This window comes from Acanthochromis polyacanthus, chromosome 12 (genome assembly GCF_021347895.1).
Source record: "Acanthochromis polyacanthus isolate Apoly-LR-REF ecotype Palm Island chromosome 12, KAUST_Apoly_ChrSc, whole genome shotgun sequence".
Lineage (NCBI taxonomy): Eukaryota > Metazoa > Chordata > Actinopteri > Pomacentridae > Acanthochromis > Acanthochromis polyacanthus.
This window is the reverse complement of record NC_067124.1, coordinates 35,154,867-35,180,629: the sequence shown is the minus strand read 5'-3', so window position 1 is coordinate 35,180,629 and position 25,763 is coordinate 35,154,867. Positions and strand designations below refer to the sequence as shown.

Genomic DNA, 25,763 nt, shown 5'->3' with positions numbered 1-25,763 from the left:
CAGCTACGTCAATGAAAAACAGTCTTTTTGGTTTTATTTGAGTAATAGTTCATTGTACCTGTCTGCAGTTAATAATTAACCCTTACATGCATGTGGTGGGTCAAAATTTACCCGGTGAGGTTGTTTCTTGCAATATCTTTGTAATGAAATGTTTTTGTCATTTCATATTCTAGATATTCCTCAACAAACATATTTTTGATATCACTGCATTAAAATTTTAAAGCTACCTTTTATACTTTTAAAGAAATTGTAGTAGTTGTAGTACTACCCCAACCTCTTTATCACTGATAATATTGTATACGATTAGCACAATGTTGGAGGGACAGAGAGTCGAAACAGACGGAACAAGAGTGGAAAAAATGTCAACAAAATGGATGTTGATGTTCTTCTATTGCTGTTCTGTGTAATATTCTTCTTCAATCATCAAAATGTTCAAATCAGTTGTACATTGAAAAATAAACACAACACAAACATGAAGTCATTCTTGTGTGAACAAAAATATAGTACAAATGTTATTTAATTACCAAAATGACAAAAAAGGCATTTTCAGTCCAGCATCTAAGGGTTAGTACTGTGTTGTAACACTGATTTTTCTGATTTATTTTGTCTCCTTGTAAAGCATTTTGTAATCTGGGTTTTGAAAAGCACTCTGAAAAAGTTAATTATTAATTGCCTGGTTGCTTCCATACATGAACAGAAAGAACACACTGAGTCAATAAAGAACAACCTCATACAACACCAGCCACAATATAAACTCACAGTCCTCCACTGCTCCAACACAACATCCTGACACACTTTTCAAGGTAAGATATGATACATTGTACTTTGCAAAGTAGAGGAAGTTAAAGTGACTGCAGCCTTTTCTACCTGTGTTGTTTGTTGTAGCAGGCTGCCTTGAGTGAATTCATTTGTTGTCCGACAGTGAAAGTATTAACAACACTACTGTATTTGTTTTGTGTGGTGTGTGTTTGTGGCTGTATTAGATGGTGCTGTTGCTTCTGCTGGTGATGCTGGCATCATGTGCTGCCGTTCCTCAAGGTAAAACCAACTAATTAGCACAATGCTTGTTCTTTTTGGGTAATTCTGTTCCCCCTATTTCATATATAATACACAGTGTACTTGGAAAGATTGTTTGAGCTCAACAAAAACAATAGTTTGCTTTATTCTTTATGAAATTTGAATGAAATGATATTCAACCAACAGATTACACTTTTCTTCTACAGTCACGCTTAGTTTTAATTGCAACTTGATGAATGTTAGCGAAAATACAAGTTTTAAAATTGATTACACATAAACAAATTGTTATTCCAGTTAGTGTTTCTATGTTATTTAAAAGCATTTTTACACGCTATGTGCCATAATGATGAAAACCATTTTCCCATTTAAAAAATGAAGTTGCTTTGCCAGTTTGTCTTTTTCTTGTTTTTGTTCATGTTGTAGCTCCAATGAAAATTTTTAATTCGACAACAAAAAAGTTTTGTTTTTTCAAATTTTGAACTGCAGTTGTATATTTAAACACCTGATATTTAAAACTTGAAAGTAAAAACCGCACAATGTTCAGTTGATGCAATGACCAGAACTATTCCACCAAAATTATTAAGCCGCTCTTGTTGCTGCAGCACACATGTCCACACGTTATCCTTTTTGAATCATATTAAGTATTTGTTTCTCCATTTCTTTTAAAGATCTGTCAACTAAAATGTTCACCTTCCCACGACAAACCAACACAGCTCATGTGAGGCTGACTACATCTAGACAAAATCTCGGGGCTGTAACCGTCTGTCTCAGGTACTGTTTATTTCCAAATGAATTAGTTTTTCTCAGTCACTGTGTGAAGGGTTCGGGTTGTCTGAAATCGCTCAAAGACGCAAGAATAGATATTTGTGATGTGGATGAGAATTTGTGGCCCAACAGACAAGAACATCAGGAGGTGGAGGAAGACTGCACTCTAATTCCTACAGCACTGCATGTACAGTATTCCCTAATAAGATTTTCCTATGTTCACATTTCTACTCTTGTTTATTTCTTTGTGCTATGCAGCGCTGTTTTCCTTTCTGTATCGCAATGAGGTAGTCTGTCAACAAATTACAACAGTAAAAGTGTAAATGTGAATCTTGTCCAGTCTCCCACATACACTAAGGTGGAACTTACAATTTACAGTAAGTGTCATCAAAACTTACAATTTACAATAAGTGTCATCAAAACTTTAGCCATAGTTTAGATCAGAGCATCTGTCCAGAGGTCACTGTTAGAATGACAACATGACTAAACAATCTGACTGTCTTATCCACACAGTGACACCAGGACTTGTCATTCTGATGGCACTGACATGTTCATTGACACAGATATTTACTTTTGAGAAATGAACTAAGGATTTTGAGCAAGAGACTGGCTATTGCAGGTAATCCATGGTGTTTTGTGATTTGTATGAATTGCGTTGAGAAATGCCATTACTGTTCTGCAAATGTCGAGGATGATCCGAGAAATGTACCAAAGCGACTGAGAAAATCTGTAAATAAAAACCTACTGTACTCAAAATAGTCATGAATGATGATGTGTTTGCACCTACAGGTCCTTCACAGACCTTAAAAGAAGTCACTCACTGTTCTCATTGGCGACACCCTCTGCTGACAATGACTTCACGATATTCAAGGGGGCTGCAAGTGATGAGTATCTGCTTTTTGCCAAGAACAGCATTGCAGTTTTTTTTGGGCAGGATTACAAGCTGAACACGTGGCAGTCTGTCTGTTCTACGTGGGACGCTGTTTCTGGAGTGATGCAACTTTGGTTAGATGGAAAACCTTCAAGTCGGAAATTCGCCAGCTCTGGATCCAACATCAGCGGACCCATTCTAATTGTTGTAGGACAGGTACAGTTGTGAAACACCACGCTTACAGGATAAGACATTAAAATTAACAGCCTGTTAGCTTAGCTTAGCAGAAAGAGACGGGCAGACAGTAAACTTGGCTCTGACTGCCAACCAGCACATCTAAAGCTCATTTTATGAATCAAGCCCCCCAGACTGATTCTCAGCTAATGACAACAACTTATTTGAGTCTCTACTGGTGTCTTGCTGCTCACCATGAAATATTCCAGTGCATAGCTTCTAGTAAAATGGCATATTTTTATTCTTTTGTTTTGTTTTTTGGTTGGATTATTTTGTATTGGCTTTCTCTATGCTGTACTATCCCTGCACTGGTTATCGTCTGTGAATGTTAAAATGTCATAGCATTCCTTTCACAAGTCTTCCAGATGTGCTGTAGACTGCAACTTTGTGATTAGCTGTTTATCAGAAAAAGATGGAACCATGTACATTAAAGCTGCTGACTCAATTTTCTGCTACTTCTCAGGAACAGGGTATCTATGGTGGGGATTTTAAATCTGATAAGTCTTTTGTTGGCATGATGTCCGACGTCCACATGTGGGACTACGTCATTTCCCCTGATGAGATCCTGAAGTATTCAAAACGACAGACCTTCACTTCGGGCAACGTGCTGAACTGGTCGGCGCTGGAGTTTCAGATTTTAGGAAAAGTGCTGCTAGAAGATCAGCAAAACACTCATTAGTAAACTTTTGATACCAGACCTTTCATGTCCAATATAAAGGTTAAATCCAAATTAATCTGAAGAAGAAGGTTTTAAAATCTGTAATAGAAATAGTCAAATTGTCAATGTTGTTTTTTTGCTTAAAAGATTTAACTGTGTTTTGTATGCTTTATTAATGAATGTCTCTCTGACCTTATTATCATGAATTGTGTGCATCAATAATGTGGGCGTTCATTTATTCCCTTATACACAACCGTTCAAAAGTTTGGGGTCACCCAGACAATTTCATATTTTCCATGTAAACTCACATATTTTTTTATGTTCTAACGTAATTGCACAAGGGTTTTCTAATCATCAGTTAGCCTTCAACACCATTAGCTAACACAATGTAGCATTAGAACACAGGAGTGATGGTTGCTGGAAATGCTCCTCTGTACCCCTATGGAGATATTTCCTTAAAAATTGGCTGTTTCCAGCTAGAATTATCATTTACCACATGAACAATGTCTAGACTGTATGTCGGATTGATTCAATGTTATCTTCATTGAAAAACCTGTTTTTCTTTCAATAACGGCATTTCTGAGTGACCCCAAACTTTTTAATGGTAGTACGGACGGACAGACAGATTTGACCTTCTCTCAAAAATACTTTAAAAAATAAGGTGTCAAGATGATCTGTTAGATTCAACTTGAGCAAAGTACTTTTCCAAGACATACAATGCTTATAAGCCAGACCAGCCATAAAATGTTTTGCAATGTATTTTGAACAAACAGTTGAGCATAATTCTAAATAAAAATGTTTAAGAACAGAAAGAATGGAGCATCAAAGACTCAGTTACTCAATGTTATAGTGTAACTGTGAAGTAAATTGGAGCACAATGCTTCATTTATACGATCAAGTTGTACTAAAGTCTTGTTGCAATACAATAAAGAGAATAAATGGCAAGTACGATGCAATATTATAAATATTTCTTTTAATAATTTAAGATAAGATATACTTTATTGATCCCTCACTGGGGAAATTCACATGTTACAGCAGCTGGATATGAATGAAACAGAGTAGAAACAAGACAGGAAATACAAACCTGCAGTAAAGATAGAAATAAAAATTAAGATTATGTACACCTTTCATGTTTTTGTTCTCTTGGTAAATGAATCAAATTAGGTGTCAGGTGATTTAATCCAACTTTAAGAGGAAGAAGGGAGGGAGAAGAAAACTTTGGAAAAACAGTAGCATCATTTAACATTTGAGTCTGACGTATACGTATATTTTCTATTTAAGGATCCATTCATCAACAAATGCATGTTGGTCGGTTAAATTGGAGAGTCTTGATTTCAAATTCCGCAGCTGATTTTTGCTTCCAGTTGTGCTGCTGACAGAGAAGAACAGCTTAAAGGGCATGCATATATAATGTAGAGAGCAGATGTGCAGGTTCCAAAATAAGGACGCCGACTGGCACCACAGCAAAGAAACAATGAAATGGCTCATATTTCTTTATTAAGATTTCAAAAGAAAAATATACCTCTAATTTAATGCAGAAAAAAATGGTTCTTTTAGGTAGCTGTTGCATATAATTTATATTTTTGGCAGTAAAGTAGTTTTAGAATAAAACGAATGTAAATTTATTGCCAAAATATTACAATTAAAACCTCCTGAGAGACTCCCATTGACAGAGAGATTGACTTCTTCATTTATTGTCAGTTGGCAGTCTATGTGCACTTAATTATGGCCAATGACACTGTTTCTTAATTTGTCGCACTGAGAATTATCGCTCTATCCATTGATCTGGATTTGTCCAAAGCACGTTTTTCTTTGGATTTCCACCGTCATTGCACCATTGCTGGTTGGTATTTGAAGACAGAGGTGATGCAGTTGCTGTCATTACTTATTAAGTGCCTTGATAGATCCAAAGTTCAGCACAACAGGCTGCCAGATGTTGTGTTCACTGCCACAGAAAAAGAAATGTAGTGTTAAAATCTCATCGCTGCACAGTTGATTCAAACAGTAGAGGCTAATTAGCAGCTACTAGCCAGGCAAAAGCAAAGAGGCATAATTGAAAACCGGCAGTCTTCCTGACACAGTTGGGGCTCCAGGAAGGTAAACGGAAGCCTTAAATGCTTATAATAACCGAAATGAAGAGTGAAATTATCAGAGTTAACTTAAATGTGTTACTTTTGGGCAAAATCGTGCTGTGGTGTTCATGACATTTACCATTTGTTTATGGCATTTTGAGAGGGAAGGCCAAACAACATTTTGTTTTTAAGTAGTGTTGCAAATAGACACCCAGTGTAAATATTAGGCATGATCAACAAGTTCAGAAACTGTATCTGATATTAATTTGGCCATCATCCCCGTACAAGTAGTCTCCTTGTGCAGCGATACTCTGCTCCCAGTGCTCCTGCAACAATTTGTAATGCTCCCTGGAAGTTTCATTATTTAAACATGTTCAAGCACCATCTGAATCTTCTGAACTGTGTCAAAATGGGGAAATTTTAGCTTAAATTTCACCTTGGGGCAGAGGAAGAAGTCACAGGGAAACAAATGTGGCGAGCAGGGCAGGTGATGAGGAATGATTCTATTATTGTGGCCAAAAATAGCTGTGCACAGTCCAGTGGATCACCCAAATGCTCCACAGTTTGCAATTTGTGCCAAATGTTCCCTCTTGGACACCTCAGAGTGTTACAGTAGCACTCTGTGTTGACTGTGGCTCCCTGGTGGATGAAATCATGGAGCACAACCATATGAATGCTGAAGAAAACAAGAAGAGCACTCATGTTGCTCCTGATTGGAGGTGCTCGATCTGGTTTGGGAAACTGCACCTCTTCCATTGCTAAAATGTGATATTTATTTTGACAAGAATATGTCATGTTTTAGGACAAATTTTAAGATTTATAGCCAAGATTTAAGATTTATATGTCTGACCTTTTAGTATCTTGCACCAGGATGCCCTTTAGGATCCTCCATCAAAGGTCTTTTAGGTGTTGCAGGGTCATAGTTTGCTTAGTTAGCAGGGGCTAATCAGGTCAGCTAGGCCAATAAAAAACAAGCATTATGGTTTTATTGGAGTACTCTTTCATTTTACCTGTCTCTTTTTCCAGTTAATAATTTCCTGCTTCCTTAACACTGTGTTGTTTTTATAGACCAGTGATTTTATGACTTGCCTGGTTTATTTTGTGGCCTCGTAATGCACTTTTTGATCAGGTTTTTGAGAAGCACTCTATATTTAAAAAAAAAATCAGAATTAATATTGTTAATATTTGCATGGTTTCAGAAATTGCAGCTCTTTTGTTGCAAAAACTGCTGTTTCTTCTGTCGGTGGCAGCTGCAAAGCCACCTCATGCCACCAGTGATGATCTGATCCCCCACATGGAGGTTAGCTCTTGTTTCTTTCTGTTTCAGTTTGAGGCTCATGGAGATGTTCTTAGTAGGGTGTCCCATGATCTCCTGATATGTGACAGTTAGAACTTGTACTTGTTGCAAGCAATAATCATTCTGCGCTCTGTGAACATGCACCAGAACTTTTTGATTTCAACTCATTTATCAGCAATCATCAGTTGTTGGATTGTCCAACCACTGAGCAGCTAATTTTTTACTTTATTTATACGGTAAATATATTTTAACCAGATCATGGCCTGTTATTTTTTAGACACTGAAGCCTTGCAGTCCCACCTCTAATTTGAATATTGGCACAGGGTTTAAGTTTCTCCTTGTTTCATCACTCTTTCTGGTTCTTTGATAATGGATCAAACTCATTCCCACATGGACTTCCGATTGCTGCTGCAAGTTATTCTTTTCTGACAGACGTGGTCAGTCTTTCAGACAATAACATTAGTCATTTCTCCTTGGATCCACTGTTCATAATGAGAAGGACTGATATGCAAAACCATATCTGTGTTGATTTTTGTTTTTTTTTATCTAATAGAATGAACAGAAAACCTAGCATCCTATATGTTTTTTGAAGACAGCTACTTGACCAATTTGCAGCCACGTGTTTAGCAAGAAATGAATCATTCTAGGTAACTAAACAAGTCCAAGGGGCAGAGGCAGAAACAAACAACCTCTCTGATAACAAATCACTCGCACGTGGAGTTCTGAAGAAAACGGCACACCTTTTGCTAGAGATACCTTCTTGTGTCACGTGTCACTCTTTCATTCCATTTCCCATGGTTATCCATAATCCTTTCATCTTTTGTTAATTGTTGCTGTCTGTCAGACCCCCTCTTACCGTTTGTTGTTCCACCTTTGCTATTTGCTTACCTCTTGCTGCCTAAACTGACCCCTTGATTCAGTTACCTTTCATTCTTTGTTGTATTACCCTCTGTTACTGATGAGCAACCATACGCAAATTTACCACTATTCACCTTTGTATTTACATACGGCCCCCCTCCCTAATCTCTGACCATCCCTAAAAAATGTGGACTCTGCAAATGTTCTTGGTCAGCTTACCTTCACAGACCCATGCTCAGTGTTTGTACGCCCACCATATGCCAGAATATCAATAAACACTTCATCAACTACAGCAAAGTGCAAGTCAGTCTTCAGTCTTTCAATCAGCACCGCTACTGGTCTCTCACGTGTCCACATTTCATCATGACAAGAACCAGAGCTGGGGTCTTTAAGACCAGTGTTTGTGGTGCATGTTTAATGGCGCATAAATTCCCTTACTGAAGCTCCAAAAGTCCAGAGCTTTTTGGAAGCACGAATCTCATGAGAAGACACCAGTCCACAGAACATTTTCCCTACAGGGAGTTTCTCAATAAACTAATTAGTGTGCATGATATCAGTTATAGAAGTAACACTACTACCCATGAATGTCTTTTTTGATAATCCTGTGTAACATATTTGAGTTATTCTAAATGATTATGCTAACATCACATAGCTTAGTAAAAAAGAAAAAAGGGAAATAGGCAAGATTAATCACATCTAGGTTTAAAATTGTAATATTTCATCAACATCCCATAATTCAACCATTTGCACTAAACAGATTCTGTAAAAAAACAAACCAAAAAAAACTCTAAACTAATCAGGACAGCTAGAAGCCATGAATAACTAAGCTGTGACCAATGGTGACCAAAGATGAAACAAAAGTAGGAAAAAAATGACTAAGACTGAGCACAAAATAAAACAGACTGGTTCAATCAAATAAAAGCAGCATTGCTCAAAAATATTGTACAGACAAGCATGTAAAGCATTGTGACTTGTTTGGAAATACATTCAGCATGGTGAAACATCTTTCAAGAGTTCATGTGCAGACTACTGTTAAAAAGGAGAATTTGCAGATTTTGTAAACATTTTAAAAGTTAAACATCTACAGTCGGATAAAGCGGTGTGTAGAGAATGGATGGATGGAACATCTACAGTATGTAAATCCCAGGTTTTCTTCCAGTATTAACATCTGTATGCACTTGGAAAAATGTTGAACATGTTGATTCCAGGTTTATCACATTTAAAAAATAATTTAAAAAAAAGATCATTGAAGTTCATTTGTTTTTGTCTTCTTTCAGGATTTATGACATTCTAACTGTGTTGTACTGCACAGAAGGCATTTCTGAGTTCAAGTCATGGTTGTCCTGTTCCCATAGAGGTTTAGGAAATTATATTGCCTTAAAAATGAGAATACAGTGAAGAATAATGTCCAGTAACCTCCTTGTTCTCAGAGAGAGGATTCCTGTAAATGTTCAACTGCATTTCACAGCAACCTAAAACATAAAACAACATGCAATTACATGGAAAGGACGGATACACTGAGCCAATCAGAACCAGCCTTTTACAACACCAGCCACAATATAAACTCACAGTCCTCCACTGCTCCAACACAACATCCTGACATACTTTTCAAGGTAAGATATGATACATTGTACTTTGCAAAGTAGAGGAAGTTAAAGTGACTGCAGCCTTTTCTACCTGTGTTGTTTGTTGTAGCAGGCTACCTTGAGTGAATTCATTTGTTGTCCGACAGTGAAAGTATTAACAACACTACTGTATTTGTTTTGTGTGGTGTGTGTTTGTGGCTGTATCAGATGGTGCTGTTGCTTCTGCTGGTGATGCTGGCATCATGTGCTGCCGTTCCTCAAGGTAAAAACAAATAATCACCATAATGCTTGTTCTTTTTGGGTAATTGTTTTAATCTACTTCATATGTAACCTACCCCTTCATTTTAAAGCGTATATTTGTCCTCAACAAAAACAATAATTTGCTTCAGTCTTTCTGATCTTTGAATGAAATGATGTTCAACCAACAAACTGCACAGAAAATCAGCTTTTCTTCTACAGTCACGCTTATTTTTAATTGCTACTTGATGAATGGTAGCAACAATACAAGTTTTTAAATGTATTATATGTAAACAAATTGTTATTCCAATCAATGCTTCTATGTTATTTGAAAGCATTTTTATGTGCTGTGTGCCATAATCATGGAAAACTTTATTTCCTACTTAAAAAATGAAATTATTTTGTCAATTTTTGGTTTGTTTATGTTTTTCTTCATGTTGTAGCTTCAAAGAAAGTATTTAATTCTACAAAAAATATAAAGAGAGATTTTTCAATACTTGATATTTAAAACCTGAAAGTAAAAACAGCACAATGTTCAGCTGATACAATTACCAGAACTATTACACCAAAATTATTAAGCTGGTCTTGTTCCTGCAGTACACATGTCCACATGCTATCTGTATTAATTATTTGTTTCTCCATTTTTCTAAAAAAGATCTGTCAAATAAAATGTTCACCTTCCCACAAGAAACCAACACAGCTCATGTGAGGCTGACTACATCTAGACAAAATCTTGGGGCTGTAACCGTCTGTCTCAGGTACTGCTGGATAATTAAAATGACTCAAACAAAACCTACTGTGTTCAAAATAGTCATGAATGATGATGTGTTTGCACCTACAGGTCCTTCACAGACCTTAAAAGAGATCACTCACTTTTCTCATTGGCGACACCCTCTGCTGACAATGACTTCCTGATATTCAAGAGGGCTCCAAGTGATGTGTATAATCTATGGGCCAGGGGCCAATATACGTCAGTTTTTGGGCAGGATTACAAGCTGAACACGTGGCACTCTGTTTGTTCTACGTGGAACGCTGTTTCTGGAGTGATGCAACTTTGGTTAGATGGAAAACCCTCAAGTCGGAAATTCGTCAGCTCTGGATCCAACATCAACGGACCAGTCATAATTGTTTTAGGACAGGTACAGTTGTGAAGCACCACACTTACAGGATAAGATAACATTAATATTAACAGCCTGTTAGCTTAGCGTAGCAGAAAGAGATGGGCAGGCAGTAAACTTGGCTCTGCCAAAAATAAAACCAACTAGCTCATCTAAAGCTCATTTTGTTGGGTAAAACTCCAAACTATTCATGTACAAACCAAAATTAGATGTATACAGAACTTTTATTAGACCACTGGGCTTCTACTTGCTGTAAATAACCAAGTGATACGTAATGGTAAGATTCATCACTTCTACAAGACAGAAACATAAATGCTCAGCTGGACAAAGAAGGAAGCTGCTGCTCATCAGTTATGTTGTTAGATGGAATGGAAATTGAGTTGTTTGGGCTGAAAGTCCATCCTCACAGTTATTATTAATAAATGACTAAGTCTTTATTTCTAACTACAGAATTTTACCATTTCCTCCAACTGTCCATCTCCAGCTCTTTGACCTTTAAGGCTTCCTCTCCATCACTCTGCTCTTCAGCTCCTCCATAGATTCTGGATTGTTTCAGGTCTGGACTCTGGCTGGGCTGCTCCAAAATCTTCTTATTCTTTTCCTTTCACCATTTCTTCACCAGTTTGGCTCCATGTTTCATACCATTGTCTTGTTGGAAGCTCCAATGCTGCCCAAGAAGCAGTTTTTCTGCAGACTGCCTGATGTTTTCCTCCACAATCTGAATGTTTCCTCTTTTCTCATGATGCTGTTTACTTTGACCAGACTGCATGGTCCATCGGCTTAACACCACCATGTTTGACCGTGGAGATGCTGTTCTTGGACAGGAATACTTCTGCTTTCTTTGTGTGCAAGCATCTCGAGTTTCATCTCATGCTGTTTATGCTGATCCTTGGATTCTTCTTGTCCTCTATCATTCTTCCAGTGCAGGGCTCACATCTGTCTTTCTAGCAGCCCTTTGACATGTTTCACAGTGTGGAACTCCTTTGCACTGTGGCTAATGGCACTTGGAAACGGCTTTATAGTCTGTCCATCTTGGAAGCAGCAGCTCTTTCTAAGTAACTGACTCTAATAGCAGCTCAATGAGGTCTTTGGTTTAAGCCATGACTAGTAACTGACAAGTAACTACTGCATCTGCTGTTCTCACTTTGCGGTGTATTAACATACTTGGTAATATGGTAGAAATCATCAGGACCACTTCCATTTCCAGTTACACCACATCTACTGAACAAATTTTAATAAAATCAACATAAAAACTATAAATGAACAATTTTTGGTCTAACCTGTATATTGTGTCTGTAGTTCCAAAAAAATCTGAAGTATAAAAACATCAATTTCCTATTTAACTGGGATTTATGTGCCAGACTGATTGTTAGCGAGGAACAACAACTACTTTGAGCTTCTACTGGTGCCCTGCTGCTCACCATGAAACAAACCAGTGCATAATTCCTACTTTTATGGCATATTTTTTGTTGTTTTGTTTAGTTTTATTTTGTATATTGCTTTAGCTTTCTCTATGCCGTACTATAGCGATGTAACTATATGCTATGCTAAGCTGTCTATATATTGATTATCTGCTGTAACTAACATTTTTTGATGCTACAGTATTCGTTTTAAAAAGTCTTTCAGGTGTGATGTAGACTTCAACTTTATGATTAGCTGTATATCAGAAAAAGATAAAACTTGTACATTATTGCTGCTAATATATTTTTCTGCAACTCCTCAGGAGCAGGATTCCCACGGTGGGGCTTTTGACATTAAACAGTCTTTTGTTGGCATGATGTCCGACGTCCACATGTGGGACTACGTCATTTCCCCCGATGAGATCCTGAACTATTCAAACCAACCATACTTCACTCCAGGCAACGTGCTGAACTGGTCCAAGCTGGAGTTCCAGATTGTGGGAAGAGTGCTGATAGAAGATCAGCAAAGCTCTTATTGATAAACTTTTGATATCAGACTTTTTATGTCTGGCAAGGTTAAAATCACAGCTTCATGTCCAATATAAAAGTTACATCAAAATTAATCTGAAGATGAAGGTTTTAAAAATCTGTAATAGAAATAATCAAATTGTCTGTTGTTTTTGTTTCTTCGTTTATAAGATGTAACCATGCATTTTTTATATATGTATTTTACTAATGAGTGTCTCTCTGACCTTATTGTCATGAATTGTGCGTATTAATAATGTGGGCATTAACATATTCCCTTATATCGATCTGATGACACAATCATTATATCGCTCAACTTTGCATGAAGAGTAAAACTTGAAACCAGCTGAAAGATAACGACAGAAGACTGATGCTGAATGTAATTTTGCTGAACACATTATTTTTATACTGTACATTAAAACTGATTTCTTCTGAGCTTATTGCTTTTTGTATATTCCTGTGTATATGTGTATATATATATATATATATATATATATACACTCACTTTGTTTCTGAAGCGATTAAATAAATATGTTTACTGCAGTAGCTTCACTTGTTTCTGCAAAACAAGTGTTTTTTTTCAGAAGAGATAACAAGTAAGAACAACTAAGCTGAGTTTTACATGTCTTTATAGTCGGAAACCAATTCATACCTTCACTTTATACACACTAAAGCATGTTTATGGACCTGTTAAGACCTTTTACACAGCCTTTTATTTTTTATAAACTAATTGTAGCTGCCAGAAGGTATAAAAAAAAAGCAGGTGTTCCTTCGACCATATTAGTGCATAGCATATACTATAAAGTTGTCTTGGCGCTATTGAGCATCGGAGTATGCATTTCAACGTGAAATTTGTGTGCTTACCCTACAATTTCATCTGTTTATTCATATGCAGAGTCAAGCCTTCATGGCTGGACACACATAATCTCATTACGGGTTTCAAGGTGCTCTGGATGTGTGAAATTAAACATGAGTGGAAATGATGAAGGTAGGCTAGCTTGTTTCTGCTGCATCTTAATTCCTTCCCTGGGCGATATTGGAATACTCTATCTCATTTATACATCAACAAACACACACACACCAAAGCACCCAGGAAATAGGCTAACATCAACAGCAGCTTTTTGGTAACAGGAGAAAAATATAATGCAAGAGGGTGTGAGGGATTGCAAATTGCATGTGCAGATAATATTGTTCGATGCTAGATAACAGGATGTCTCTGACTAAATGTTTTGCTTTGGGCAAGGAAAAAAAAGAAAGAAAAGCGGCTGCATATTTTTTTCTTGTAGTATCAGGCTCGTTTATGGCAACAGCTGCTTCATCCTCCTCTCTTCCCTTCGCTGCAGCTCAGTCATTAGATCCTATACCTCCCTGCAAGTTGTCCCTATACGTCTGAGTCACATGCATATCCAGCAGCTCCTCGTGTCCTATGTAGCGCTCTACATCTAACTAGTCGCAGTATTTTCAGTGTCCACAATCTCCATGTACAGTTTGTAATTCCTTTGAAAATAAGTCAAAAGCTGCAGCTTGAGACTGTCACTTGCATTAAAACATAGAGACATTAATTAGACTTTGGTTTTGCTAATTATACAGGCAGGTTAAGTGCAGCAGTGGTGTATGTCTTCACTTATTTTCTTCTTCCAGTCCAAGTTCTTTCAGGGTTGTTTTCAGAGGAGAAAAATGTACTCAGAGAAGACAACAGGCGCCATTTTTCTGCCCTCTCCATAACTTCATCAGGTACATGTCTTCTCTCAAATATTACCATCAGCTGTGTAAAATTCATGATATGTCAACATAACAAAATTCCATTGTTCTACTTTTTATATCCTAAATAGAACCGGAGTGCTGTTCCAAGTTCTGCAGGGGAAAGCCAGCTATTGTGTCAAACAATAGACAGTAGAGCTCTTCTACTGTCCTGCAAATGTTGTTGCACAAGCATGCAGTCACTCTGATTCCTCCAAATGGGGGGGAAAAAATCACCTGAAATAATAATCACAAGGCTTTTTAAACGCTGTAATAATGGAAATAATTTATAGTTTGCTCACCACATCGTCACCCTTGTGTTTTGTGGATACACAGGCATGCTTTTAAAATTTTCAGATTTTTACGACCAAATTCTGTACAGCAGCTCAGCAGTCATCAGGTAAATGCTCTTAGTCTGACAGCTGCCCGAGGCTCTTTATGCAGGTTGCTGTCCACTGTCGTCCTCTCTTGCACCGTACAATTACTGTTTCATAAGACATTTTTTACAATTTAACTTTATGCCATTTTCTCTTTATGTCTCTGACAGTCACAATTGGACATAATTTGCTGCTGACAGCTGTATGATATACTTATTTCAGGTCCTTTAATGGCAGTACTGACGCTGCTAAATGTTGTAGCTCACTAATATCAAAGCGTTTTCTTTTACTCTCACTTTTGCCAAATGGAAATGAGAAGATTTCCATTTTTGCATGCGCAGATTGCTGTAAGCAAAAGACTTGCAACTATACAACTTGGTCATCACTAACAATACCAATATATTATGTTAAACTGAAATTAGAGCGGTTTCCATCCATGTCAGACAGCGATGATTACATCATCCATTCACCCAATTAGATATTTTAGCGCAATTTATCATAATAAACATTTAAATACTTGAGCTATGGCTAGAAATGTATTTTGTGAGTTCGCAATGATCTTCACATCTGACTACCAACGTCTAACCAGTAAATCCATGAGTCAAAGTGGAGGTTGTGTACCAGATACAAGGAAATGCAGCCATTCCTTATTTATTGTTTGCACAAGAATGGTATGAATGTGAGGTCACAGTGGCTTTGACCTCCAAAATCCAATCCAATTTCAGAGAAATTCCCCTCACGCTTTGCAGATATATCACGTTGACAAGAATAAGACAAATGGACGGACAACCTGAAGGCATATTGACTCGAGTTTCTGCTTTCACAAGTGCAGAATCATAACAATTTTCCCACCTGGATTAGAGGTCATTGATTTTTAACTGATTTGTGAATATCCTCAATAAGCACTCGATTACAATGAATGAGGTGTTCCATCTAGCTATACTAGTGACTGTTCAGAGACAAGGCACAACCAGCTCATTCATATTACACAAACTCACAACACTGTGTTGGGTCCAAAAACTGAAGACCCAACAATCCCAAAGAACGGCTTGTTTTGCGACAACTCAATGCAGTATTTACCCTGCAGAGTTTGTAGGGATTGCATTGCATGTGGCTCCTGTGTTATCTAGACATCTCATGGGTCATTGATAATGATGAAATCTCATGGACACGCACCTCCCCATCCAGCCATCAATTCATTATCTATACACCACTTAATCCTCATTAGGAGGTGGAAGTCTATCCCAGCTGACTTGGGGCAAAGGCAGGGAACACCAGTCACCAGCCTTCTCATTTTCTTTATTGATGTATTCCTTCAAATTACACCAGGGAACCAAGAGGTGGTCAGTACAGGTTCAAGTCTGACCACCGCACACAACCAGAAGTGAAGCTCATAACAGAGCTACACTCATAGAACTGCAGTTACATCTAGTAGCTAAAATTTTTGTAGCGTAACTTTTGCGTGAAGCCATTTCTCTGCAGCTGTTGTTCCATTATATATGCAGTTTAACGGCTCAACCACCCTTCATTCAACCACATACAACCAAGTAATTCTGACCCTCTACAAAATGTTGATACAGATTTTGTGGCAATTCAAAGATTCCATGTTATTGTCACTGAGGAGTGTGCAAACAGTGTAAAAGTGCATCTGTTTTTTTATATTTAAATGAAGAATGTGTTTGTTTTCATTAGTTAAATTGCACTTAATTTAGATTTAGCTGCTGATTTAGTTGAAGCTCTTGCACAGACCCTTAGAGATTGATGGATGAAATGTATTTTTAGTCGCTCCGGAAACAAGCACAAAACTGCTGAGCGATGCAAGGCTGATTCAGATTCAGAAAGTGCAGCCAAAAGAAAGAAAGTAAAAGCTGGATGTACACAGTGTGATGACATTACAGCCTTACGTGTACTTATTTTAATAATTTAAATAGCATCTTATGAGTTTTGTCAACATTTTAAAAAAGGATAACTTTAGCGACGATTTAATCAATTCAGAGTTACATAAAGACATTTTTTCTGCATAAGCAAATGATTTGAGCGAGTGACCAAAAAAATGGCAACTGTCCTGCAGAGACTTACTGGAAAATTAATAAATAATGAGACATTGTGCCTCCTCAGTGTGAGTGATGGTGCCATATAAAGACTGAGATGCTGCTCTCTGTTGTTAACAAATTAAATTCCCCAAAAAATCAATTGCAGATTTCCCATCATATCTAAAATCCTTTCCTTAGCTGAAAGTACAAAAAAAAAAACGGGTAAATGGTCTTCAGACTAGACTCTGGCATGATTGAAGAGTGTTGTTCTGTTTCGTTCTCGCTCTCTTGCCCACCAACTGATCTCATCCTGTCTGGGAGCTCAGTGCAACTCTGGGATTTTTTTCCCCGCTGAGTTGAGCGCTCCGTCTAGTCGTCTCGGTCTGATCCCTCTCCAGGGTTCAACCCCTCCGGCTGATCTGATGCCGTCCTCCACCAAACAGTCACATCACAGAAGTTCTCTGCAGACGTGGTATAATATTTGGATGTGACAGCGCGGATAGGCCCTTGATGTCGTGCTGCAGCGAGCCATTTCAGCTGATCAAGAGAGCAGAAACACATCAGACAGCTGACGGTTGTTAATGATTTGTAATCGACCGAAACTCACAGCTCAGAGGCAATAAGTAAAGAAACAAGAAAGAAGCAAGTACAGCGAAGGGGGAACAAGGAGTTTGTATAAACAAATCAGAATTAATCCAGTGTTGCGTTTCTATACGCTGCATGGATTTACAGAATTATTTAGACATATTAAGTCAATTATACATTTTTAAATACATTTCTAAGGTGTTTTAGTATATAATAAGTTACTTCAGTTTTGGCCATTAGTGGAAATATGGGATGGGAACCTCCAAACATGAGACATAAATGCCAAATGTTTCACCTTTGGAATAGACTTGTGAAGATGTCCAATCAGAGACTCACAAAACAGATATGAGACATCTCCAGTTGTCACTCCTGGGCAAATGAGCTGAAATCTTTATTTCATTTGATTAACTCATCATTTGTTTTCCGAACAGGCTACTAAAATTAGTAATATGTCCTCTAGATTTAGAGAAAAATGGTCCATTGATATTTGGTATAAACCAAAACTGCAAACTTACTGTTTTAAAAAGGATAGATCAAGCATGGAACCTTATGTGAAGTAAGCAAAAGACAGAGATCCCTGTGTGCAGTTACACTCAGGAAAATTCCCATCAGCCTTAGAGACTGGGAGGTTTAATGCTACTCTAGAGGAGGAAAGACTATGTTTTGCTGTAATTTAGGTGAAGTTGAGAAAGAGGTTAATTTTATGTTTTACTGTCCGATCTAAGAAGATATAAGGAGGGCACTTTTCAGTAAGATGTCCTCTGTTTATGATGATTTCTTTTGGTTGGACGGCCATGAAAAATTTGAGTTATGTTTTAGAAGGGGAATCATTTCTCATCGCAGAAATCTTTGCCTGGCATGGGATAGAAGGCAGCATATTTTGTTTGAGAACTGAGCATCAGAATAAAATGTTTTGGATGTGTTGCTGCAATGCTAGTATGTCGGTGTCTTGTAAAGCCATGAGGGACATCATATTAATATACAATTTATGCAATTGAAGAGTTCAAAAATGTTCTTCAAACTCAACCTGGGGATCAACTGCTGCCTCTTACTGTTGTTCTTTGAGTGACCAAGCTAACAAGACTAGATTAATACCAGCTTGTTGATCATCTTGATGAGCTACATGCATCACATTCATCAGTTTCTTGGGTTAAACACAGTATGCTTTGCATTGTGGACAGATATCTTGTGATACTTTTGTCAAGCTCCTTTTTCATGACTGCTTAGACCTCGATATACCTCAGCTCTATGTAACCCAAAAAAACTTAGACTATTTTCAGGGTAATTTCACTACATTTCACCTCTTATTGTGGTCAGTGTAAGGTCTAGTCATACATGCTGTATCTTGTTTTGTTCAGAGCAGTCCAGGCTGTCCAGATCTTCCATCGCTGCATATGAAAATATTCGCAGATTTGTGTAGGAGAAAATATTTGGATTCTGCAATATCAGGAAATAACGGTGTGAAACTCCATAGTAGCAGCCAACTTACATAGATGGCAAACCAGGAAATAGTTTGATCCTTCCACCCCAAAACAAAGGTCCCCTGATGGCCTCTTCACCTTGAGTCTTAGGATCATTGCTGCCTTCTAGCACACAGGTGACCTACCCAATTTCAATCCCTTATTCTGCGTTTATTTTTCATACGAAGTGCATACGAAGATTGCTCTTTGGCACATATCTGGTTTTATCGGAAGGGGAACTTCTCCCTACATTATGAAATGACAGAGATTTTGGGATTAATTCATCCAAAAAGCAGGAGTGTGAAAATGGGTGAGGAAGTAAAATATGACTTTGCAGAATTCCGATCTGTCTTGTTATTACTTCTGTCTGTACAAAACTGGTTACAAGTATAATACAGAGATCCAGCTGTGCTGCATATGATATCATATGAACAAAGCAATGGACAGATGAGTTTATGAGTTATGCATGTGGATATGGTGTCATGGACTTGGAAAGTTTCAGGCTCAATCTGCTGCGCCTGTGAGATTGAGCTCGGCTGTGTGCTGTTACAGCCCGATCTCACGAGGATTCGTGAAACTGTTACGTAAATTTTTGTTTCGGTTTCGTGCGCACCAACACGATTTCGTCATGTTTTTCGTGCCGCTCACCACGAAATGCACACCAATGTATTTTAAACGGCGGACTTTTCGTGCCACCCAGAACGTATTTCAAACGAATGTGTGTATTATATTTTTAATGTAAAACCATGGCGAATCCAACGCTATATTTTGCATGACATCGTCCCTAACCATAACCCTAACCATAACCCTAACCATAACCTAACCATAACCTAACCATAACCCGGTGGTACACTTACCAATTTGCATAGGAATTTAAAGAATGTCCGGCGGCCGGCGGCCGCAAACGCGATCACACAAGCAGTATACGCCGATGGACAGCTTAGATCGTCATGAATCCGCCGGTATAATCCACTTTCAGATGTGATTACCACAGCAGGTTTCGTTGTGAGCAACACGAAAAACATTTCGTGGTGAGCGGCACGAAAAACATGACGAAATCGTGTTGGTGCGCACGAAACCGAAACAAAAAATTTACGTAACAGTTTCACGAATCCCCGTGAGACCGTGTTGGCTGTTACCAATCAGCTGGGAGGTGATATAAGGAGGGATCTCCAAACTGCTCAGTTGGTTGGGGGTAGGTGGCCTGGAAGGTTTGACACCATCAGTCGGCCTTCTTTTGGAAACCTAAATATCTTTGTGTCGTGTCAGTGCGCAGAGCCCAGCACTTCTTTGTCTTTGTTTTGGGGAATGTTTTTCTTTTTAGGGGTCTTAGTTTTTGTTTGGTCTACCACCTCTGGTAGATTTAGTGGGGTATGGTATTCATCAAGCACACACTATCCTCTTTTAGATCCCAGAACCCTGTTTTCTGTTTGTTTGTGCAGTTTTTGTTAGTTTCCCCGTAAACAACCTTGGTGCATTTAGATCACCTGAGACAAGAGGGGGGATGGAACATAACAATGGACACAGATATGATTAAATTTGATGTAAATGTAAGCAATTAGCACTGTTGGAAAGGTCAAATCAATTCAGCCAAAGTGCAGCTGTTGGGTTCTAAGGGTTAATCTCATGATTTCTGTTTCCTCCTTTATTTATTTTTTGATGCATGTCATTTCCTAATCATAAAATTTGTTAAATGGGTCCTAAATATTCTTTTTTCTTTACAGTAACCAAGAGCTCTAACTGGATGTGTGTGAATGGTTCATAAGATAGCATTCAGAGTCTACAGAAAGTGGAGCACATCTTCCTGCTCTCACTCCCAACTCAGGGCTTGGTCAGGACCTTTTGGCATGAATTTTTGATGCACTGGGTGCCCCTTTAGCATCATTTTTTAACACTGGTTGGTCAGGCACTGTATAGACCCACAGTGTCCTCATAATGAGGTTAGAGGGGTGGTGGAATTAGTCAGTCATGAGACTACAGGCCATTTTCGAGCAGACAAACTTGCATTTTAAGGCCTGAAATGTTGTGTTTGTTCTGACCACAAGTAGCGTCTATGTAGGACATCTTTCAGGGTTGATTTGAGAGAAGGGAAAAATATGCCTTTCAGGCTGGGTACTTCTGAGAAACGCTGCTGTGCATGTGTGATTTGTCAAACTCAGAAAAGAACAACATGCACCATTTTTCTGTCTCATCTTCTCCTCTTGAACATCGCTATCAATGCTGTAACATTAGCTGCACATACTTACACAACAAACCAACCATTGTTGGTTTGTTGTGTAAGTATGCTGTTGGTCATAGAACTGGAGTCAAGCCCAAAAATTACCTCCGCCAAGGAGGTTATGTGACACCCGGCGTTTGTGTGTCCGACTGTTAGCAAGATAACTCAAAAACGCCTGGGCAGCTTCAGATGAAATTTCGAGGGGATGTCGACTATGGTAAGAGGAAGAGCTCATTTAATTTTGGTGGCAATCTGGAAAGGATCCTGGATTCTGTTTCTTTACTATGTTTTTTTTTTTAGTATGTGGTCCAAAATATGACAAAAACATCATAGGTTAGTATGTCATCCAACAAATCAGAATAAGGTGTCCTGTTAGCTCAACTGGTTAAGAAGGTGATTCATAAACAGAACTGTGTCAGAGACGCAGGTTTGATTCCAGCTCATGATCCTTTACTGCATGGGTTTCCTGTTTTCCTCTCTATCCTTGGCGGAGGTCTGCACTCTGAGTGCTTTTCTAGTTACTACTTTTCATCATTCTGGTGCACTCGGAGTTGATTTTACGGTCGAAGCTGTTGGATTCTACATCGCAATGGAAACAGAAAGGTTGAAGAGGCCAAATGGAGGGCTGTTCCTGCAAATGTTCACAACAGTTTGTGCCTGTCCTGATTTCCTATAAATAGAAATCTACCGTATCACACTATGTTTATTTTTCAGCTTTATTTGTCCTGTTTTTTTCATTTTTCCTTGGTCATTAGGTCATTAAGTTTAGGCAGTGGGATTAGATAAGTAATTAGATGAGAAAAATTAATCTATGTTAAAGCTCAAAGGTGCTTACGAGAAAAAATCGTGCAGAGCAAAAAATGGGATTCTGGCTTTAGCTTGTGACACCTGGAGTGGATGTAAAGCTGATTTGGGCGCAGGTTTCACCAGAATATGTTTTTTCATTTGTGTGTCTAAGTTCTGTGCTTATGAAGTTATGAAAGATTATGGAAAAAGCAACATTAATTGAAAAGTGACCTCCTATAGGGGTTTAAAGGACCTGAAAATATTGATAGTATGAATATAAAAGTTTGCGTTGCTTCATTCGACATACTCAAAAACCAGCTGATTCAGGGGGATCAGGTGGGATTTTTGTTTCCAGATGTGGTTGATTTTACATGAAATAACTCCTCTTTTACAACAACCTTCTCCTCAGTCTTCATCCCTACCACTGTGGTGAATCTCTACACATCCATTATGTGCTTGACTGTCTGAAAAGCGGTGACATTGATGATACCGCCGAGAACATCTGACTACAGCCCCATTGTGTCTTGTTCTGATGTTTATATAGAAATTAATCAGACTAGCATTGAGAACTGAAATTCAAGGGTCCATATGTGAGGAGTTCAGGAGCAAAACTGCTTCAAAAACAGAAGACAAAGAGGAAATTATTGGAACACAAGCCTGATCTTTACCCTTTGTGTTGAAAGGATGGTGTTTACAGCGAAGTAGCATGTATTTCTGAAACCAATAATGAATAGACTATTGTCAGCTACAAGAACGAGGAAGAGTTCCAGACCTTTAGAAGAACATTAACAGGAAATCAACAAATGAATTATCGCTAAAGCCACCGCACAAGGTCTTTCCTTTTACTGCAAGTGTAAAATGTTCATGACATCTGCTTTAAGTGAAGTGAATTTAATCAGCTTGCATTTCTAACAAAAAGCACCGAGCTGAATATGTATTTCTGAAACTGCTGCTGTTCCGACACTGACACCAGCGAGGACAAAGAAGCAGCGAGCGCATTAAATATCGCTATTCGGTTTCATTGTTGCTACAACATCCTGATACAGACTGCAAGGTTGGATCATGGCATGGTGTCCAACACAGAATAAAAGAAACGAGAGCACTTTCTTTTCTTTCTGATTTTTACTGGATTTTGTTTCAAGCCGGGGGAAGTTAAAGTTCTGATGTCAACAGAGCAGCCTTGTATTTCTCGACCCTTTGTCTGGAATTATAACTGAACACTTTCATGGTGAGTATCAGAAGTTTTTCTCCTGGTGATGCTGATATCTGCAGCAAGTCCTCAAGACAGAATATATATATTCTTTATGTAACAAACAAGCACAAAAGAAAATTTCCCAATAAAATTACATATGTTTGCAGGAATAAAAAGAGACTTTTGCAACAGTTAAGATCAAAATTATTTGTACTCATGTCAAATATTGATTAATAGTTCATTTTTGTTTGACCAGTAGGTTTTTTTTATGGCTGGAAATGACATAAATAAGTATTGTATTAGAGCTACTGATGATAATTTGTATTAATTTCTATGTTTGTTTTTACATTTTTACAAAAGCTTTTATCAAAATTGATCACACATCTTTAAAATACTAGTATATAATATATTACAATAAAAAGTAAGAACAGCCAGGGTTCAAGTAACGTAGCGTTCACACAGGGAGACATTTTTTGTGATTTTTTTTTTGTTTTTTTTTTGTGAGTCAGCAGTTCTGCCTTTTTTTTTTTTTTTGTAGATCCAATAGCTTCCTCAGCTAATGTGAGACTGAATACATCCTCAGGTTTAGAATAGTCTCCATTTAAATACACATATATCATTGTTTTTGATTAATGAATAATAATTAATTCATTTGCATTTAATTCATGGCTCAGGAAGCACTGACTTTCCTGTGATGTATTAAAAACCCAACTAAAGTATCTGCAGTCGCTTATAGACAGGAGCAGAATAAATCGTGTTTTCATTATTCGGCTGCCTGTCTGGCTGTCTCTCTCTCTCTTTTTTTGTTTCTGTATTCTTGCAGTAATTCCACAGCTGTACATAATATTGTATTCAAGCAGCAAAAATGAAAACTTCCTGCAATAATCCACCTTATGCACCAGAAAAATCTTACAAATGCTACAGCTAAGTTAATAAAGGCAAAGAAAAGAGTTTCTACATTGCTGGTTCAGTGCACAACAGAGTCTGAAGCAGACATACAGAGTTATGTGAGTTAGTGAGTCCATTATACTGAATGAGATGGAGCCGTGGTCCAACGCTGATGAAAGCTCAGTGTTATTTTTGACAAACAAAACCAAAAACCTTCATAATTTCTGCAGCTGAACAATGCTGTTCAGCAACAGACTACAGGTTAAATGTAAATAATAAATCAGAGTTCCGCAAACTCTTTAAACAAAGACTGATTTGTCACTGCAAAATTCAAACTAGTGAGAGTAAAAAAAAAAAAAAAAGACATTTAAAGCCAGCCTCCTTCTTCTTCCTCACATGACCTAGAGGTTTATATGTTGGGTTTCATGACTGCATAAGGGCTTCTTGCACTGTTTTTCTGTTTTCTCGCTGCTGTAAAGTTTATGAGTCAGTGCTTCAAAAACGATCCTGTAATCCTGCTCTGAATTTCATCATCATTATAAAACTAAAGTAAAATGAACCAGAGAGGCACAGAGTTCACCTCGATGTTTCCTGAAAGCATCACAGCGGCACGAGACAGAAACCACAAACTAAACGTGGAAATCTGTGGAGATAAACCGGGTTACTGGTTGTCAAGATGTGGCTGCAATTAGCAAGAAGTGTGGAGGACGAGTTATTTATTATCACCATTTTTTTTTTTTTACATCTCTTCTCTGAAAAACTGACATTTGCTCGCTGCTGATGCTGTAGCCTACTTGCAAACCTCCAGAGACCTCCACAATAAATTAGACTGCGAAAGCAGGAGCCGCGGCAGTAACACTACTCACCTTAAACACCCCTCTTTTGACATTCCTGCTGAATCAATTTAGCATTATGTGCTGTGTGAGAACTCAGAAAAAGCCCCTTGTGGTAGGCTAGCTGCTTCCTGATGTAATGGAGGGCAACTGTTACCGCAGCACACTGACAGATTGAAAATTTGAGAACATTGTAAAGGTCTATTCCACCAGACAATGAGGAACACTTCTGCTTGAGATGCCGTTTGCTCCATTGATATCCTGGAACGAGGTGCATGTGCCCCGTGCTGTGCTGAAAGTATGAGTCCTAAATGCAATCCTGAGGCTCCCACAGCTGGGCTTTCTGATCTCTATTTGAGGAGCAAAATTTTAATTCATTCCATGCAACAAAGCTGTTTTTTTTTAACCTGACACGCTCATAATTCAAAGTGCAGCAAAGGCAGAAACGCTGAAAAGGTAAAGAATTCTGAAAACCATCTTTCGGTTAAATAATTGTTCAAAAATAAAATATCCTAAGATCCTTTTCTGGGTATTAAATGTGTGCACAGCATTAAAGTCCTCTGAAAGAAGCCATTGTTGGGACATGAGAAAACATCAAAGCAAAATGTTTTAGATTTACGCTGAGATATGTAAAGTAGCACTAATGCAATATTGTAACATTATCAAACCTCAAAATATATATCTACAATCTGCATTGGAGATAAAATGGAAAAAATCACACTTAAAGCACAGATTTTCTGGCATCTCAGTTTTCGGATGATTTTCTTAAAGGGGAAATTGTGCAAAAACTTTAATTTTGTGCAGAAATCAGCAGAGATCTGTATAGTTTCATCCCACACTTTTCACTTTAAATGTTACTGATGAATCTTGTGTGAACTCGTCATTAAGTCTGCCTCATACACCCACAATTTCTGTTTATTTGTGCTCTTCCAGACATAAACCTCTGTGGCTGGACTTTCATAAAGCTATTCTATTTTCAGGGCTGTCTAGTTGTGAATGTAAACACAAGAGAA

At 37.9% G+C, this 25,763-nt stretch overlaps 2 protein-coding genes across 2 annotated transcripts; both read left to right on the top strand.

Annotated features, from left to right (window-relative positions):
• The first annotated feature begins 699 nt into the window (after positions 1-699).
• Positions 700-4,493, top strand: LOC110952960 (serum amyloid P-component-like). The gene is made up of 5 exons (XM_051957295.1): positions 700-803; positions 984-1,038; positions 1,686-1,788; positions 2,572-2,869; positions 3,351-4,493. The coding sequence occupies exons 2-5, from the start codon at positions 984-986 to the stop codon at positions 3,564-3,566; spliced, it is 672 nt and encodes a 223-aa protein (XP_051813255.1). The 5' UTR covers positions 700-803; the 3' UTR covers positions 3,567-4,493.
• A 4,827-nt stretch (positions 4,494-9,320) lies between these two features.
• On the top strand, positions 9,321-12,652 carry LOC110947121 (C-reactive protein-like). The gene is made up of 5 exons (XM_051957297.1): positions 9,321-9,385; positions 9,566-9,620; positions 10,251-10,353; positions 10,437-10,734; positions 12,437-12,652. Exons 2-5 carry the CDS (start codon positions 9,566-9,568, stop codon positions 12,650-12,652), a joined length of 672 nt encoding a protein of 223 aa, XP_051813257.1. The 5' UTR covers positions 9,321-9,385.
• The last annotated feature ends 13,111 nt before the right edge of the window (positions 12,653-25,763 follow it).